Raw genomic sequence first — 19412 nt, forward strand, 5'->3', positions numbered from 1 at the left:
CTCTCCCGCATATACCCACACTGACCCCTCACCCTCATATACCCACACTGACCCCGCACCCTCATATTCCCACACTGATCCCTCAACCTCATATACCCACACTGACCCCTTCTGTCATATGGCCATACTGACCTTCAGCCCTCATTCACACACACTGCCCCATCCCACATATAGTCACTCTGCCCCTCTCCCTACTATACACACTGCACCCTCTCCCTCATATACCCACACTGACCCCTCACCCTCATATACCAACACTGCCTCTCTCCCGCATATACCCATAGTGGCTCCTCTCCTTCATATACCCACACTGGCCCCTCTCCTTCATATACCCATACTGACCCCTTGCCCCTCATGTACCCACACTGACCCTCTCCCTCATATACCCACACTGACCCCATGTCCTTCATGTACCCACACTGCTCCTCTCCCCCATATACCCACACTGCCCCTCTCCCCCATATACACACACAGACCCCTTCTCCCTCATATACCTAGACTGCCCCACACCCTCATTTACCCACACTGCCCTTTCTTCCTCGTATACCCACACTGCCCCTCTCCCTATTATACCCACAATGACCCCTTCTCCATCATATACCTAGACTGCCCTCCTCCCTCATTTACCCACACTGCCACTTTCTCCCTCATACACCCACACTGTCCCCTCCCTCAAATACCTACAATGACCCCTTGTTCCTCCTACACCCACACTGCTCCTCTCCCTCATATACCTACACTGACCCCTTGTCCCTAATATACCCACATTGCCCCTCTCCCTCGTATACTCACACTGACCCCTCTCACTCACATATCCACACTGCCCCTCTCCCTCATATACCCACACTGCCCCTCTCCCTCCTATACCCACACTGCTCACTCTCCCTGATATGCCTACACTGAACTTCTCCCTCATATACCAACACTGCCCCTCTCCCTCATATACCAACACTGCCTCTCTCCCTCATATACCCACACTGACCCCTCACCCTCGGACATCCACATTGACCCCTTCTCTCATATACCCATACTGACCCCTCGTCCCTTCCATACACACACTGCCCCTCTCCCACATATACTCACACTGCCCCCTCTCTATCATATATCCACACTGACCCCTCTCCCTCGTATACCCACACCGACCCCTCTCCCTCATATATCCAAACTGCACCTCTCACACATTTATTCACACTGCCCCTCTCCTTCGTATACCCACACTGACCCCTCTCCCTCATATACCCACACAGACCCATTGCCTCTCATATATCCACACTGCCCCCCTTCTCCCTCATATACCCATACTGACCCCATGTTCCTCTACACTCACTCTTCTCCTCTCCCTCATATACCTACACTGACCCCTTGTCCCTCATATACCCACACCGCCCCTCTTCCTCATACTCCCACTGCTCTTCTCCCTCAAAACCCACACTGACCCCTCCCCCACATATACCCACACTGACCTCTCACCCTCATATACCCACACTGACCCCTTCTGTTATGTACCCATACTGACCCCTCACCCTCATTTACACACACTGCCCCACTCCCACATGTACTCAGCCTGCCCCCTCCCCCTCATATACCAACACTGCCCCTCTCCCTCATATGCCCACACTGACCCCTCACCCTCATATACCCAAACTGCCCCTCTCCCACATTTACTCACATTGCCCTCATCCTCATATACCCACACTGACCGCTCTCCCTCAAATACCCACACTGACCCCGCTCCCTCACATACCCACACTGGCTCCTCTCCTTCATATACCCACATTGGACCCTCTCCTGCACATACCCACACTGACCCCTTCTCCCTCATATACCTAGACTGCCCCACTCCCTCGTTTACCCACACTGCCCCTTTCTCCCTCATATACCTGCACTGCCCTTTTCTCCCTCATATACCTGCACTGCCCCCTCCCTCAAATACGCACACTGACCCCTTCTCCCTCATATACCTAGACTGCCCCACTACCTCATTTACCCACACTGCCCCTTTCTCCCTCATATACCCACACTGACCCTCTCCCTCAAATATTCACACTGCCCCCCTCCCTCATAGACCCACACTGACGCCTCACCCTCATATACCCACACTGATCCCTTGTCCCTCATGTACCCACACTGACCCTCTCCCTCAAATACCCACACTGCCCCTCTCCTTAATACACCTACACTGCCCCCTCCCACAAATACCCACACTGACCACTTGTTCCTCCCACACCCACACTGCTCCTCTCCCTCATATACCTACACTGACCCCTTGTGGGTATATTAGGGACATTTCCCCTCTCCCTCATATACCCATACTGCCCCTCTCCCTCATATACCCACACTGAACCCTCTCCCTCATATACCCACACTGACCTGTTGCCTCTCATATATCCACACTGTCCCCCCTCTCCCTACCTACACTGCCCCTTGTGGGTATATTAGGGACATTTCCCCTCTCCCTCATATACCCACAATGACCCTCTCCCTCATTTACCCACAGTGACCCCTCACCCTCATATACCCACACTGACCCCTTGTCCCTCATGTACCCATAGTGACCCTCTCCCTCTTACACCCATGCTGACCCCTTGTCCCTTATAGACCTACACAGATCCCATGTCCTTCAAATACCCACACTGCCCCTCTCCCTCATACACCCACACTGGCCCCTCCCTCATATACCCACACTGACCCCTCACCCTCATATACCCACACTGACCCCTCACCCTCATCTACCCATACTGCCCCCTCTCCCTCATCTACCCACACTGGCTCCTCTCCTTCATATACCCATACTGGCCCTTCTCCTTTGTATATCCACACTGACCCCTCTCCCTCATATACCCACACAGACCCGTTGCCTCTCATATATCCACAGTGCCCCCCTCCTCCCTCATATACCCACACTGCCCTCTCTCTGACCATACTGACCCCGTGTTCCTCTACACTCACTCTTCTCCTCTCCCTAATATACCTACACTGACCCCTTGTCCCTCATATACCCACACCGCCCCTCTCCCTCATACTCCCACTGCTCCTCTCCCTCAAATACCCACACTGACCCCGCACCCTCGTATACTCACACTGACCCCGCACCCTCATATACTCACACTGACCCCTTCTGTTATATACTCATACTGACCCCTCGTCCCTCATTTACACACACTGCCCCTCTCCCACATATACTCAGGCTGCCCCTCTCCCTCCTATACCCACACTGCCCCCTCTCCCTCATATACCAACACTGCCCCTCTCCCTCATATGCCCACACTGACCCCTCCCCCTCATACACCCACATTTACCCCTTCTCTCATATACCCGTACTGACCTCTTGTCCCTTCTAGATACACACTGCCCCTCTCCCACATTTACTCACACTGCCTTCATCCTCATATACCCACACTGACCCCTCACCCTCATATATCCACACTGACCCCTTCTCCCTCATATATCCACACTGACCCCTCACCCTCATGTATCCACACTGACCCCGCTCCCTCATATACCCACACTGGCTCCTCTCCTTCATATACCCACATTGACCCCTTCTCCCTCATATACCTAGACTGCCCCACTCCCTCATTTACCCACACTGCCCCTTTCTCCCTCATATACCTAGACTGCTCCACTCCCTCATTTACCCACACTGACCCTCTCCCTCAAATACCCACACTGACCCCTTCTCCCTCATACACCTAGACTGCCCCACTCCCTCATATACCCACACTGACCCCTTGTCCCTCATGTACCCACACTGACCCTCTCCCTCATATACCCACACTGCCCCTCTCCTTAATACACCCACACTGCTCCCTCCCACAAATACCCACACTGACCCCTTATTCCTCCCACACCCACACTGCTCCTCTCCCTCATATGCCTACACTGACCCCTTGTCCCTAATATACCCACATTTCCCCTCTCCCTCATATACCCACACTGCCCCTCTCCCTCATATACCGACACTGACCCATTGCCTCTCATATATCCACACTGTTCCCCCTTCTCCCTAACATACTCACACTGCTCCCCCTCCCCCACGTATCCACACTGCCTCCCATCTCCCTTATATTCCCACACTGCCCCTCTCCCTCATATACCCATACTGACCCCGTGTTCCTCCTACACTCACTCTTCTTCTCTCCCTCATATACCCACACCGCCCCTCTCCCTCATACTCCCACTGCCCCTCTCCCTCATATACCCACACTGCCCCCTCTCCCTCATATACCCACACTGCCCCTCTCCCTCATAGGCCCACACTGACCCCTCCCCCTCATACACCCACATTTACCCCTTCTCTCATATACCCATACTGACCTCTCGTCCCTTCTAGATACACACTGCCCCTCTCCCACATATACTCACACTGCCCCCTCTCCCTCATATATCCACAGTGACCCCTCTCCCTCATATATCCACAGTGACCCCTCTCCCTCATATACCCACATTGACCCCTCTCCCTCATATACCCACACTGCCCCTCTCCCCCATATACCCGCACTGACCCCTTCTCCCTCATATACCTAGACTGCCCCACGCCCTCTTTTACCCACACTGCCCCTTTCTCCCTCATATACCTGCACTGCCCCCTCCCTCAAATACCCACACTGACCCCTTCTCCCTCATATACCTAGACTGCTCCACTCTATCATTTACCCACACTGCCCCTTTCTCCTTCATATACCCACACTGACCCTCTCCCTCAAATATCCACACTGCCCCCCTCCCTCATACACGCACACTGCCCCTCTCCGTCATAGACCCACACTGACGCCTCACCCTCATATACCCACACTGACCCCTTGTCCCTCATGTATCCACACTGCCCCTCTCCTTAATACAACCACACTGCTCCCTCCCACAAATACCCACACTGACCCCTTATTCCTCCCACACCCACACTGCCCCTCTCCCTCATATACCCACACTGCCCCCTCTCCCTCATATGCCCACACTGACCCCTCCCCCTCATACACGCACATTTACCCCTTCTCTCATATACCCATACTGACCTCTCGTTCCTTCTAGATACACACTGCCCCTCTCCCACATATATCCCCACTGACCCCTCTCCCTCATATACCCAAACTGCCCCTCTCCCACATTTACTCACACTGACCTCATCCTCATATACCCACACTGACCTGTCACCCTCATATATCCACACTGACCCCGCTCCCTCATATACCCACACTGGCTCCTCTCCTTCATATACCCACATTGACCCCTCACCATCATATACCCACACTGCCCCTCTCCCCCATACACCCACACTGCCCCTCTCCCCCATACACCCACACTGACCCCTTCTCCCTCATATACTTAGACTGCCCCACTCCCTCCTTTACCCACACTGCCCTTTCTCCCTCATATACCTGCACTGCCTCTCTCCCTCAAATACCCACTGACCCCTTCTCCCTCATATACTTAGACTGCCCCACTCCCTCATTTACCCACACTGCCCCTTTCTCCTTCATATACCCACACTGACCATCTCCCTCAAATATCCACACTGCCCCCCTCCTCATAGACCCACACTGACGCCTCACCCTCATATACCCACACTGACCCCTTGTCCCTCATGTACCCACACCGCCCCTCTCCCTCAAATACCCACACAAACCCGTTGCCTCTCTTATATCCACACTGCCCCCCTCCTCCCTCATATACTCACACTGCCCTCTCCCTCATATACCCATACTGACCCCGTGTTCCTCTACACTCACTCTTCTCCTCTCCCTAATATACCTAGACTGACCCCTTGTCCCTCATATACTCACACCGCCCCTCTCCCTCATACTCCCACTGCTCCTCTCCCTCAAATACCCACACTGACCCCTCACCCTCATATACCCACACTGACCCCGCACCCTCATATACTCACACTGACCCTTTCTGTTATATACTCATACTGACCCCTCGTCCCTCATTTACACACACTGCCCCTCTCCCACATATACTCAGGCTCTCCCTTTCCCTCCTATACCCACACTACCCCCTCTCCCTCATATACCAACACTGACCCCTCCCCCTCATACACCCACATTTACCCCTTCTCTCATATACCCATACTGACCTTTCGTCCCTTCTAGATACACATTGCCCCTCTCCCACATTTACTCACACTGCCCCCTCTCCCTCATATATCCACACTGACCCCTCTCCCTCATATACCCAAACTGCCCCTCTCCCACATTTACTCACACTGCCCTCATCCTCATATACCCACTCTGACCCTCGCCCTCATATACCCACACTGGCTCCTCTCCTTCATATAAAAAGTAAGGTCTGCAGATGCTGGAGATCAGAGCTGAAAATGTGTTGCTGGTTAAAGCACAGCAGGTCAGGCAGCATCCAAGGAACAGGAAATTCGACGTTTCAGGCCAGAGCCCTTCATCAGCCCTTTAACCAGCAACACATTTTCACCTCTCCCCCATATACCCACACTGACCCCTTCTCTCTAATATACCTAGACTGCCCCACTCCCTCGTTTACCCACACTGCCCCTTTCTCCCTCATATACCTGCACTGCCCCTCTCCCTCAAATACCCACACTGACTCCTTCTCCCTCAAATATCCACACTGCCCCCCTCCCTCATACACGCACACTGCCCCTCTCCGTCATAGACCCACACTTACGCCTCACACTCATATACCCACACTGACCCCTTGTCCCTCATGTACCCACACTGACCCTCTCCCTCAAATACCCACACTGCCCCTCTCCTTAATACACCCACACTGCTCCCTCCCACAAATACCTACACTGACCCCGTATTCTTCTCACACCCACACTGCTCCTCTCCGTCATATACCTACACTGACCCCTTGTCCCTAATATACCCACATTTCCCCTCTCCCTCATATACCCACACTGCCCCTCTCCCTCGTATACCCACACTGACCCCTCTCCCTCATATACCCACACTGCCCCTCTCCCTCGTATACCCACACTGACCCCTCTCCCTCATATACCCACACTGACTCGTTGCCTCTCATATATCCACACTGTCCCCTTTCTCCCTTACATACCCACACTGCTCCCCCTCCCCCATATATCCACACTGCCCCCCATCTCCCTTATATTCCCACACTGCCCTCTCCCTCATATACCCATACTGACCCCGTGTTCCTCCTACACTCACTCTTCTTCTCTCCCTCATATACCTACACCGACCCCATGTCCCTCATATACCCACACCGCCCCTCTCCCTCATACTCCCACTGCCCCTCTCCCCCAAAAACCCACACTGACCCCTCACCCTCATATACCCACAGTGACCCCTTCTGTCATATACCCATACTGACCCCTCATCCCTTCTATACACACACAGCTCCTCTCCCACATATACTCACACTGTCCCCTCGCCCTCATATATCCACACTGACCCCTCTCCCTCATATACCCACACTGTCTACCGCCCACATATACTCACACTAACCCCTTGTCCCTCATATACCCACACTGTCCCCTCCCTCATATATGTACACTGCACCTCTCTCTCATATACCTACACTGACCCCTCATTCTCATATATCCATACTGCCCCCTCCTCATAAAGCCACCTTGCCCCTCTCCCTCATATGGCTACACTGAACCCTTTCCCTCATATACCCACAATGACCTATCCCTCATATACCCACACTGACCCCTCTCCCTCATACACCCACACTGACCCCTCTCCCTCATACCCCAATGACCTATCTCTCAAACACCCACACTGTCCCATCCCTCATATACCCACACTGACCTGTCCTTCATTTACCCACACTAACCCATCCCTCATATACCCACACTGACCTATCCCCCTCATATACCTACACTGACTCCTCTCCCTCATATACCTACGCTGACCCCTCTCTCGCATATACCCAAACTGCTCCCTCTCCCACATACACCCTCTCTGCCCCTCTCTCACATATACTCACACTGACCCCTTGTCCCTCACTGGCCCCTCTCCCTCATATACCCACACTGCCCCCTCCCTCAAATACCCACACTGCCCCCTCCCTCAAACACCCTCACTGCCCCTCTCCCTCAAACACCCTCATTCCCCCTCTCCCTCATATACCCACACTAACCCCTCTCCCTCATAAACCCACTCTGCCCCTCTCCCACATATACTCACACTTACCCCTTGTCCCTCATATACCCTCACTGCCCCTCTCTCTCATATACCCACACTGACCCCTCACCCTCATGTTACACACACTGCACTCTCTCTACATATATCACCCATATTATACTATCTCCCCTCACACTTATCATTACCCCTCACTCTTACCCTCATGTCACCCGCACTACACTCTCTAACCTCATTCTTCCTCTTCATATTTGCTGATACTGCTCCCATTTCCCTCATTTCACCTCCCTTAGATACTTCCCTCTCACCTCACTATACTACCCCCTGTCCCACAACACAGCTCCCCTTACCTCATCATTAAACCCCCAGCCCAAACCACACATTCCAATATCTTGGACACTGCAGCCCCTTGTCCCACTCTACCCCATACATCCCAATAATGCAGTGGGGCGGGAAAAGGATAGTCTTGTGCAAGAGAGTTGAGTCGAGGGTGAGGGGAAAAGATGGATATTCCATAATGGAGGCAGTTACAGAGGTTTAAAGGGCTGAGGTTAGGAAAATAGTTCTTCTGGAGAATCGGGTTTTACAATGGAGATGGAGTGAAACCAGAGGCCAACTAATGTTACTTTTTTGTGGGACAGTAGTTCAATGGTTAGCATTGCTACCTCACAGGACCTGAGTCCTGGGTTCAATTCCACCTTGTGTGACTATTTGTGTGGAGTTCGCACATTCACACTGTGTCTGCTTGGGTTTCCTCTGGTGCTCCAGCTTCCTCCCACAGTCCAAAAACAAGCAGGTTAGATGGATCAGCCATGCTAAATTGCCCCTAGTTTCCAGGGATATGCAGGCTAGGTGATGAGGCATGGGAAATCCAGGATTACAGGTATAGGGTAGGGGAGTGGGTCTGATTGGCATGCTCTTCAGAGAGTTGGGTATGAACTCAATGGGTCAAATGGCCTGCTTCCACACTGTATGGATTCTATGATTTATTTGTTCAGGGGTGTTGTTGGGTATTGCTGGCTTGAGTGGCATTTATTGACCATCTCTGAAGATAGCGGTAGCCAGTTATATACTGGATCTGATTAGCACCACATATGAAGACTATGCATGGATTATCCTCTTAAACACTATGTAGTCCCAGTGTGATATCCCATAACACCCATACAGGAGACCTTCAGATACAATCTGTCCAATGTTGATTTTAACTGTTGAAGGTCATACATGACAAGCCATATGTCTATGCTGGCTACCACGCACAATGGTTAGCAACAGAAGTCACCACTTCTTGGTCTACAGGTTCATGAACAGTTGGGATCCAGGAGGCATATGTTTGGTAGGGTTCTGGTACAGGCATACTACAGCCACTGTGAGCACCTACAGCAGTCTAGTGACTTTGTTTTGATATCCTATAGCACTTCCAAGCCCATGACCACTACCATCTTGAAAGACAGCAGATATATAAGAACACTTGCGAGATCCCCTCCAGGCCACTCACCATCCTGACTTGGAAATATACTGCTGATCCTTCATTGTCACTGGGTCAAAATCCTGGAATCCCCTCCCTCATGAGATTGTGGGTCAACCTATAACATATGGACTGCAATGCTACAATTATACAGTTGTCCACCATCTTCTCTAGGACAATTAGGGACCAGCAATAAATGTGCTGCCCAAGCTCTATGAACGAATAAAAACAAAACCCCATACATAGGAATATTTGACAATGTTGGATTTAAACCCAATGTGACTCTCCACTCCAAGTACAGGAATTAATCAATTCTGCTGTTTAGATTTCACACAAACCCAGTTTTGAATGGAATGGCAGCATTTACCTGCAGATGGTTGCATATGGGTTTCCTCCACAGATGTAGTTAGGGATGTGATAAGAGGATTCTCCATTGAAAGGCATCGCCCTTCGATCAAGTTTTTGTTGCAGTCATCCAAGCTGATCTTGTCACAGGATAACTGGGTGTAGGTTGAATGGACGGTCAGGTCAATGAGGTCTTCGACAGCCTGTGCATCACCTGGTTCATTCTGCTCCTTCTCCAGCTCAGCAACGTGGCTCACCTCATTGAGGGGCGAGAACTCAGGAATGGAGATACCATCATCTTTGGACATAGGGCTAAGAAACACAAACATGGTAAAATGAAATGGAGCAGCCCACTTTTTGCTCAAGGCATGAATAAGCAAAACACAAGGATCCTAGGGTCATCGTGTCGCTGCCAGTAATTGACTTGTTTGTTTCTGAACATTTATTTACAATGAGTTGATGTCACTATTTCAATACAAGAGGAAAGAAGTCAATATAAATGGGTTTGTATACTCAACCTATACAGCAATGTCGTGAAAGGTCTCTTGTGGCACAGTGATGTTGTCTCCACCTCTGAGCTGGAAGATCCAAGTTCAAGATCCACCTTCTTCAGAGATGGTTTGTAGGGCATTGGAACTGTTCACCATCGCCATCTCACCACTGAGCAACAAATGCTGGCTCAATCATTTGTCCCCTCAATGAATACAAAATATTGATTTGCTGCTTGTTTAGGGATGGTTTGAGCCGGTTAGTGAATGTGATCTATAATAGCTGGAGGAGGATGTGCCAGACAGTGGAAGTTATTTCATGTTTTTGAGTATCTGTCTAAATGTACAGGTGTGATGTGAGTTGGATCTCATTCACTTGGCGAAATGCTGTGAGGTGAGATAAGCTTGAACAACTTTGTCCGGATAGAGGGCTCCCCTCGAAACACTGATGGTATGGCAGAGAGACAGGGTCTCACTGACTGTGATGCCTAACAGCTTCTTTCACTTTGCAGACAGAATTGCACACTGTTATAGCCTGCAGCAAATGCACCTTCCATTCTGTGGAAAAGTTGTTCACTAAAGAAAGAAAAAGATCATTCCATTCACACAGTCAAGAATTATAGATTCCCTCCAGTGTGGAAGCAGCCCATTTGGCCCACTGAGTCCACACCAACCCTCTGAAGAGCATCCCACCCCCTGCTACTCTATCCCTGTAACCTGCATTTTTCAGGGCTAACCCCTGTAGCCAGGACACTATAGGGCAATTTAGCATGGCAAATCCACCAAACCTGCACATCTTTGGACTATGGGAGGAAACCAGAGAACCTGGAGGAAACCCACACAGACACGGAGAAAACATGCAAACTCTAAGTAGACCATCACCTGAAGCTGGAATCGAACCTGGGTCCCTGGGCGCTGTGAGACAGCACTGGAGCATCATTTGAAATCTATGCCCGCTCGTTCTTTCTCTTACAAGCAGGAACAGCTTCCCCCTGCCCAGCCGCCCATGACTTTGAAATCCTCTGTCAAATTTTCTTTCAGCCTTCTTTTCTCCATTGGAGAACGGTCCTAACTTCTTACATCTATCCCCATGGCTGCCCAAATTCTATGGTGAAACTTGGAACATCACAGAGTATCTTGTGTGAGCAATGTGTTATGTACAGAGCAGGAGCAGGAGTAGATTGTTTCACCTTTCAAGCCTGCTCCACTCTTCAAAATGATCATGGCTGATCATTCAACTCAGTCCCTGTTCCTGCCTTCTCCCCATACCCTTTCATTCCTTTAGCTCTAAGAATTATATCTAAATGCTGTCTTGAAGAAAAAATTCACTTCACCACAGATGGGACTTGAACCCACAATCTCTGGCTTAGTGTTCCTGGTCCTGGAGTACTCGAATGTGAGAAGTGATGTTGCAATGGGCAATGTTGATAGCTTTCACCTGAAAACAACTATATAAAAATTCCCAGAGAGTATCAGTTACCAGAACTAAATTTCCACTGCATGGCCACATCATTTACCGTGGTTCCCTTCTGGACTGACAGCCTGGCCTACCTCACATCCATAGACTGTGGCTCATCTGTTGACTCATCCGCACTGTTTGGTTGCTCGTCCCCATTGTCCGTTTGCTCATTTCCACTGACCGCTTCCAGCCCTGGCACAATCTTGGCCTCAGCCTGAGCATGAGGTGCCTCCTCCTGCTTCTTTTCATCCAAACCAGCCCCTGCTAGAATGGAACAGATACAGATTTAAACACAGACCCTCTATCACTTTTACTCATTATTCACCGCATTCTATACTACAGTGGTATTCAGGAGACCATAAGACGTCAGTCCATTGAGTGTGCTCTGCTATTCAATGACGTCATTGCTGATTTGATCAACCTCATTTCCACTTTCCCGCCTTTCCCCATAGTCTTTGATTCCCTTACTAATTAAAAATGTCAGCCCTGAATGTACTTCTAGTGCTAGCCTCTACATTCCAATGCAATAAAAAATTCTACAGTTTCACTGCCCTCATAAGAAATTCCTCCTGATCTCTGTTTTCAATGCGTGACTCCTTATTTTGAAATTATGCTGTCTGTTCCTAAACTCTTCCAGAAAAGGAAACAGCCTTTATCTATGTCTATCCTGTCAAGCCCTCTAAGAATCCTGAATGTTTCAATAAGGTTTCCTCTTGTTCTCCTATATACACATTATGTCAAAAAAAACTCTTCATCTCCACCTCTAACACTTTTGCCGATTCTCTTCAATCTGCATCCCTCTCGGTCCTAGAAGGAACCTTATTCACTCTAACACCCTTTACAATTTTGAACACCTCTATTTATATTCTCTGTGACCTCAATGTCCCACACCTCAATAGCCTTGTATGTCACAAGACTCAGATCAACCTTAACATTTCAATTTCTCTACCTCACTGCTGCCATTTCTCACAAAAACCAGAAACTGCAGATGTTGGAAATCTGAAATAAAAACAGAAATTGCTGGAAAAAAACTCAGCAGGTTAAGCAGCAGCTGGGGAGAGAGAATTAGAATTATCGTTTTCAGTTGGTCATCGAAAAGTGTGGTGCTGGAAATGCACAGCAGGTCTGGCAGCAAGTAATTCCTGACGATGGGCTCATGCCCAAAACGTTGACCCTGCTGCTCATCTGCAGGATGCTGCCTCACCTGCCGTGCCTTTCCAGTTCCATACTTTTCAACTCTGACACTCCAGGATCTGTAGTTCTCACTTTCTCCTAGACTAATTAAGAAGCTAAGAGCCCATTGGATCCAGGGCAATTTGGCAAATTGGATGGAAGATTGTCTTAGCAGCAACGGTAAAGGGTGATGATCAAAGGGTGTTTTTGTGACTGGAAGTCTGTGTCAAGGTGCTGGGTTCCCTGCTGTTTGTTGTGTACATTAATGAGACAAACATGAATATAGGATGTAGTCAGTTCGCAAAGGACCTGAAAACTGGTGGTGTGATAACTAACAACGAGGAAAACAATAGGCAGTAGGACGATTTAGGAAGGCTGGTCTGATGGCCTGAACAGTAGCAAATAGAATTCAATTCTGAAGAGCATCAGGTGATGCATTTTGGAGGGATTAACAAGGCAAGGGAAAACACATTAAATTGTAGGACTCTGGGAAGTACAGAGGATCAGAGGGACCTGGATAGGCATGCCCATAGATCATTGAAGGCAACAGGACAAGTGGATAAGATGATTAAGGAAACATGTGGGATACCTGTCTTTATTTGTCAAGATTTTGAATACAAGAGCAATGAGGTAGTGATTGAGCTGTATATAACATCAGTTAGGTCACAGTTGGAGCACTGTGTGTTGTTTTGGTCACTGCACTATAAGAAAAACTTTCCACTGGCAGGCAGGTGGAAAGGGTAGTTAATAAAGCACGCAGTGCACTTGGCTTTATTAATAGGGGCAGAAAGCCCAAGAGCAGGGAGATGATGATGAACTTATACAGGATGTTGTTCAGACCTCAGTCAGAGTGTTCATTTGAGGTAACCACATTATAGGAAAATAGAAAGAGAGTGCAGAAGAAGTTTCCAAGAATGATTTAAGGAATGAGAAACTTCTGTCGGAGCATAGATTGGAAATGTTGAGTATATTTTCCTGACAGAAGAGAAAGCTAAGAGGAGATTTAGTGGAAGTTTTCAAAATTATGAGTGAACTGGACAGAGCAGGAGTGAGAAATCACTCCCACTTGTGAAATGATCAAAAACTGGTGGGGGCAGAGAAATAAGGTCATTTGCAAGAGAAGGGTCTGGAATGCACTTGCTGAAAATGTGGTGGTTGGAGTTTCAATTGAGGCATTCAGGAGGGTTTTGGATGGTTATCTGAACAGAGACAATGTGGAGAATATGGAAAAAAGGTGCGAGATTGCCACAAAATCATAACGTGAGATCAGAATGCTAGTGCAGATACAATGGGCCCAATTGCCTCCAACTACACAGTAACAATTTGGTCATCTCCCCGATATTGGGCAACATGCAGGTTTCAATCTCACTCGGAGGTGGCAACAGGTCAGGGAGCCTGGCCATCTGGTCCACCTCCCATCCAATGGACACGGGACCAGGAAAATTCAAAACCTTCATTCGAAGTTCTGAGAAATGTCATCACACTGAAACATTATCTCTGCTTTTCTCTCTCCACAGATGCTGCCTGACCTGCTGAGTTACTCTAGTATTTCCTATTTTCTGTCAGATTCTGAGCAGCCGTAGCTTTGCTGATGAATAGGAACATGACGTGTGTTTAGAGCTGGACAACTATTGAGAATTTAAAACCAACAGCAGTAACATGAACCAATTTGCATTGTAACTGAAACATATTTCAGACTGTAGCTGATGATGCTATTTAGTGGTCTCTTGTGTTTACACTGCGGGTGTGAATCATAGAATCCCTACAGTGTGGAAGCAGGCCATTTGGCCCATCAAGTCCACACTGACCCTCCGAAGAGCATCCCACCTACCTGTCCTATCCCTGGGACCCTGCATGGCCCATGGCTCATCCACCTGGCCTACACATCCCTGAACACTATGGCCAGTTTAGTCTGGCCAACCCACCTAACCTGCACATCTTTGGACTGCGGGAGGAAACCCGGAGCAAACACACACAGACAGTTGCACGAGGGTGGAATCAAACCCAGATTCTTGGCTCTGTGAGGCAGCCGTGCTGAACACCACGCTGTCCCAAATATCCTGCTCCCTACTGTCAGCTTCATTAGACATTAGCACAACAGCGCATCTGAAGAGATTGCTGACCTTGTTCCACAGAAACTGAAGTTTGAAGCTGTTTCTCCTCATTCCTGGCAGGATTGATTTCTGCTTTGATTTCATCTTTCTGGAAAATACAACAATCAGAATGTTAAACACACACAAAAAAAAAGTCACCTGCATTTATATAATGCCACTTGCAACCTCAGGACATCCCAAAGTACTTTAGGGGTGGCACAATGGTTAGCATTGCTGCTCACAGCACCAGTGACCTGGGTTCAATTCCCACCTTGGGCGACTGTCTCCCCGTGTCTACATGGGTTTCCTCCGGGTGCTCCTGTTTCCTCCCACAGTCCAAAAGTTGTGCAGGTTAGGTGAACTGGCCATGCTAAATTGCCAGCAGTGTTAGGTGTAGGGGAATGGATCTGGGTGGGTTGCTCTTCGGCAGGTCGGTGTGGACTTGTTGGGCCAAAGGGCCTGTTTCCACACTATAAGTAATCTAATCTAATCTCAGTAATCTAATCTAATAAAAATGTGATCCCTGTTATATGGAGGAACCTCTTCCTCAGCAAGATCCAACAAACAGGAGTGAAGCTATGACTGGACACACAGAGGGGAAAGCTGGGGAACTAGATTGTGATTCCTAGTCCAGAAACATAGAAACATGGAGCAGGAGTAGGTCATTTGGCCTTCAAGCCTGATTCAACATGATCGTGGTCAGTACCCTGTTCCCACTTACACCCCATAACCTTTGGTCCCACGAACTATATCCGCCTCCTTCCTTAAAACATTCGATGTTTTGGCCTCAACCACTCTCTGTGGCAGAGAAATCCAACAAGCTCACCCCTCCCTGGGTGAAGAAATTTCTTGTTTTGTCAGTCCTAAATTTGATTTGATTTATTGTTGTTGCATGTACTGAAACACAGTGAAAAGTGTTGTTTTGTGTGCTCTACAGGGAGATAGTACCATACAAAGTGCATTAGAATAATAGAACAATGTTGCAGCCACAGAGAAGTGCAGAGAGAGAGATCAACACTGATATTTAAGAGACTTGTTCAAAAGTCTGATAACTGCAGGGAAGAAGCTGTGTTTGAATCTCTTGTACACGTATTCAAACTTCTGTACCTTCTGCCCAGTGAAAGAGTTCATAACTGGAGTGGCGGAGGTCTTTGATTACATTAGGTGCTTTTCCGAATCAGCGGGAATTATAGAGGGAGTCAATGGACGGAAGGCTGGTTTGTGTGATGGACTGGATTGTGTTCATGACTCTCTAGAGTTTCTTGAGGTCTTGAAAGAACAGTTGCCATACCAAGCTGTGATACATCCAGACAGGATGCTTTTGATAGTGCATCTATAAAAATTGGTAGAAGTCCTTGTGGACTTGACAAATTTCTTTAGACTCCCGAGGAAGGAGAGGCATTGTTGTGCTTTCTTGACCATTGTGTCAATATGAGTGGACCAGGACAGAATGTTGGTTCAACACTCCCAGGAACTTGACGCTCTTGACCATCTCCATTGGCACAGACAGGGGTGTACCTGCTGCTCCGCTTCCTGAAGTAAATGACCAGCTCCTTTGTTTTGCTGAAGTAGATGAGGAGATTGCAGTTTTTACACCATGCCACTAAGCACTGCACCTCTTTCCTGGATTCTGTCTCGTTATTTTTTGAGATCTGACCTGCAACAGTAGGGTTGTCAGCAAACTTGTAACTGGAGTTGGGACAGAATTTGGCCACACTCTTGTGGGTGTATGAGGAATATTGAAGGGGGCTGAATATCTAGCCTTGCGGGGCACTTATGTTAATGATTATGGTGGAGGAGATGTTGACGCCTATTCTTCATTATTGTAGACTATGGGTCAGGAAGTTGAGAATCCAGAGGTCAGAGACTTAGGTTTCAGAGTTTGGAGATAAGGCTATGTGAAATATTTTGTTGAAAGTGCAACTGTAGGCAATAAGTAAGTATCCTTGTTGTCAATATTTCAACGTAGGGCCAGGGAAATGACTTCTGCCGTCGACTTATTGTGATGGTAATGAATCATAGTGGATAAAGGCAATGATGTGAGCCATGACTAAACTCTCAAAGCGCTTTATAATGATATGATGTCAGAGCCACCGGGTGGTAGTCATTGAGGCACGCTGCATGGTTTTTCTTTGGCACCAGCATGATTGTGGTCTTCTTGAAACAGGTGGGAACTTCGGATCACAGTAAGGAGAGGTTAAAGACGTCAGCAAATACTCCAACCAGCTGGACTGCACAGGATCTCAGCTCATGGCCAGGGACTCCATCTGGGCCGATTACTTTCTGTGGGTTCACCCTCAAGAAGGTCCATCTAATGTCTGTGGCAGTGACTGTGGGGATAGGTGACATCAGTTCACCGACCAGTTCAAAGCGAGCTTGGAATGCATTGAGCGGGTAGGGATGTATTGTTGTTACCCATGATTCTGTTCAACGTCACTTTGTAGCCTGTTATGCCTTGCTACAAACCATGGGCGTCCATGTGGTTGGTCTGGCTCTCAAGCTTAGTTTGGGATTGCCTCTTAGTGTCTCTCATGGCCTACCCTGCATCACTAAACTGTGATCCCTGGTTCTGTACTTCCTGGTCATCAGGGACATCCTTCCTGCATTTGCCTAGTCTAGTCCTGTGAGAATTTTATCAGTTTCTATGAGATCCTGCCCCACATTCTTTGAAACTTCAGTGATACAGTCTTAACTGACCCAGTCTCTCTTCATACAACAATCCTGCAAAAGTCTACTTCACTCTCTCCATAACCCAGAACATCCTTGCTTAGATAAGGAGACTAAAACTGCACACCATACTCCAGTGCAGTTTCGCTAAGGCGCTGTACAATTGCAACATCAGATCCCTGCTCCTGTACTCGAATTCTCTCGCTATGAAGGCCAACATTCCATTTGTCTTCTTCACCGCCTGCTGCACCCACATGCTTAATTTCAGAGACATGTATAAAAGGTCTCCCAGGTCTCAATGCATCTCCCTCTTCTCCCAATCTGTTGCCTTTGTGATAATAATTCACCTTCCAGTTTTGCTCCCAAAGTGGGTAACGTCACATTTATCCACATTATACTGCATCTGCCATTTGCTTGCCTCTCACTGCACCTGTCTATGTCACACTGTAGTATCTCTGCATCCTCCCTCCCAGCTGTAGGCAGGTCAAAGATTGCACACACTTAAAGTAAAAGCTGCTGAGCATTTTTTCTTGGGTAGTGTTAGCTAGTACGAGGGGACATAGCTTTAAATTGATGGATGATAAATATAGGACAGATGTAAAAGTAGTTTCTTTATGCAGAGAGTAGTCAGAGCGTGGAATGCACTGCCTGCAACAGTAGTAGACTCACAAACTTTAAGGGCATTTAAATAGATATTGGATAAACATATAAATGATAATGGAATAGTGTGGGTTAGATGAGTTTCAGATTGGTTTCACAGATTGGCACAACATCAAGGGCTAAAGGGCCTGTAATGTTCTACGTTCTATGATGTCAGGGGTGAGCGACAGCAGACAGCTAGAAAGCTCAAATGTGGCACTGCGGAAAGTGTGCACTTAGAAAAGCTCTTCAGAGTTTTAAATAATCTTTAGGAAATAAAAACAAATTAACAAATGGAGGCTGGAAGGGGTGGGGTTAGGGAATAGTGCCTCTGATGGTCTCAGGGCCTAGTAAAGACACTCTCGACCCCCAGAACATTCCGGCTCACATAGAGTTGCCTTGACTTTAAAAACAACCTAGTGCAAATATCTTTCTTACCCAGTGGTCCTGCCCAGTGCAATAGTATTTAGATACACAGAATGACCCTGTGTGTGGGTTTAGACAGGACCATGGACAAATAAGCCCTGACCTTCCCACGCTTGATTCACATGAGGTGATCAGATCACATTACAATGTTACAGCGACGATCTATCTATAGCTATAGTTCATGTGAATAACGGGAAGATATTGAACAGTCCAAACACTTTCTTGATTAAAATGGGTTTCCTGGAAATGAGGTCAGTGTAATGTGAGCTGTAATCCACCTTCTGATGAGACAAATTCATGTGACTTTGGAACAAAGCCAAGCAAAGCATTTAAGGAGATATAATATTGGGCATACTGTCCTTAATTGATGGAAAACCTGGCTGTAGAAGACACTAAGCAGATGGTTGCCTAGCAACCCATCTGGATTGTTTTCTGTTTTCACAAGCCTATGGAGTTATAAGGACGAAACCCCCAAAGCTCCTGCAAGGCTGAGAGTTTCTCTATCCTTCTCTTGGTTGAAGCAGTTGAAACTCTGATTAAGCTCCCACCTCTTAGTGTTTTGATTAAATTGTA

The 19412-nt window shown here is 48.2% G+C and overlaps 1 protein-coding gene across 4 annotated transcripts in view; it reads right to left on the bottom strand.

The window, feature by feature from the left end:
* Positions 1-19412, bottom strand: part of LOC132820654 (MAP7 domain-containing protein 2-like) — a 139561-nt gene that overhangs the window by 37135 nt on the left and 83014 nt on the right. For 3 of the 4 annotated variants that reach the window (XM_060832867.1, XM_060832866.1, XM_060832864.1), the window contains 3 exons: positions 15138-15216; positions 11934-12105; positions 9917-10206 (listed from right to left, as the gene is read on the bottom strand). In XM_060832867.1, coding sequence (XP_060688850.1) covers positions 9917-10206; positions 11934-12105; positions 15138-15216 — 541 coding nt within the window. The remainder of the gene's footprint in view (positions 1-9916; positions 10207-11933; positions 12106-15137; positions 15217-19412) is intronic. The other variant, XM_060832865.1, reaches the window with a different exon arrangement.

Source organism: Hemiscyllium ocellatum, chromosome 12, assembly GCF_020745735.1.
Source record: "Hemiscyllium ocellatum isolate sHemOce1 chromosome 12, sHemOce1.pat.X.cur, whole genome shotgun sequence".
Classification (NCBI taxonomy): Eukaryota; Metazoa; Chordata; class Chondrichthyes; order Orectolobiformes; family Hemiscylliidae; genus Hemiscyllium; species Hemiscyllium ocellatum.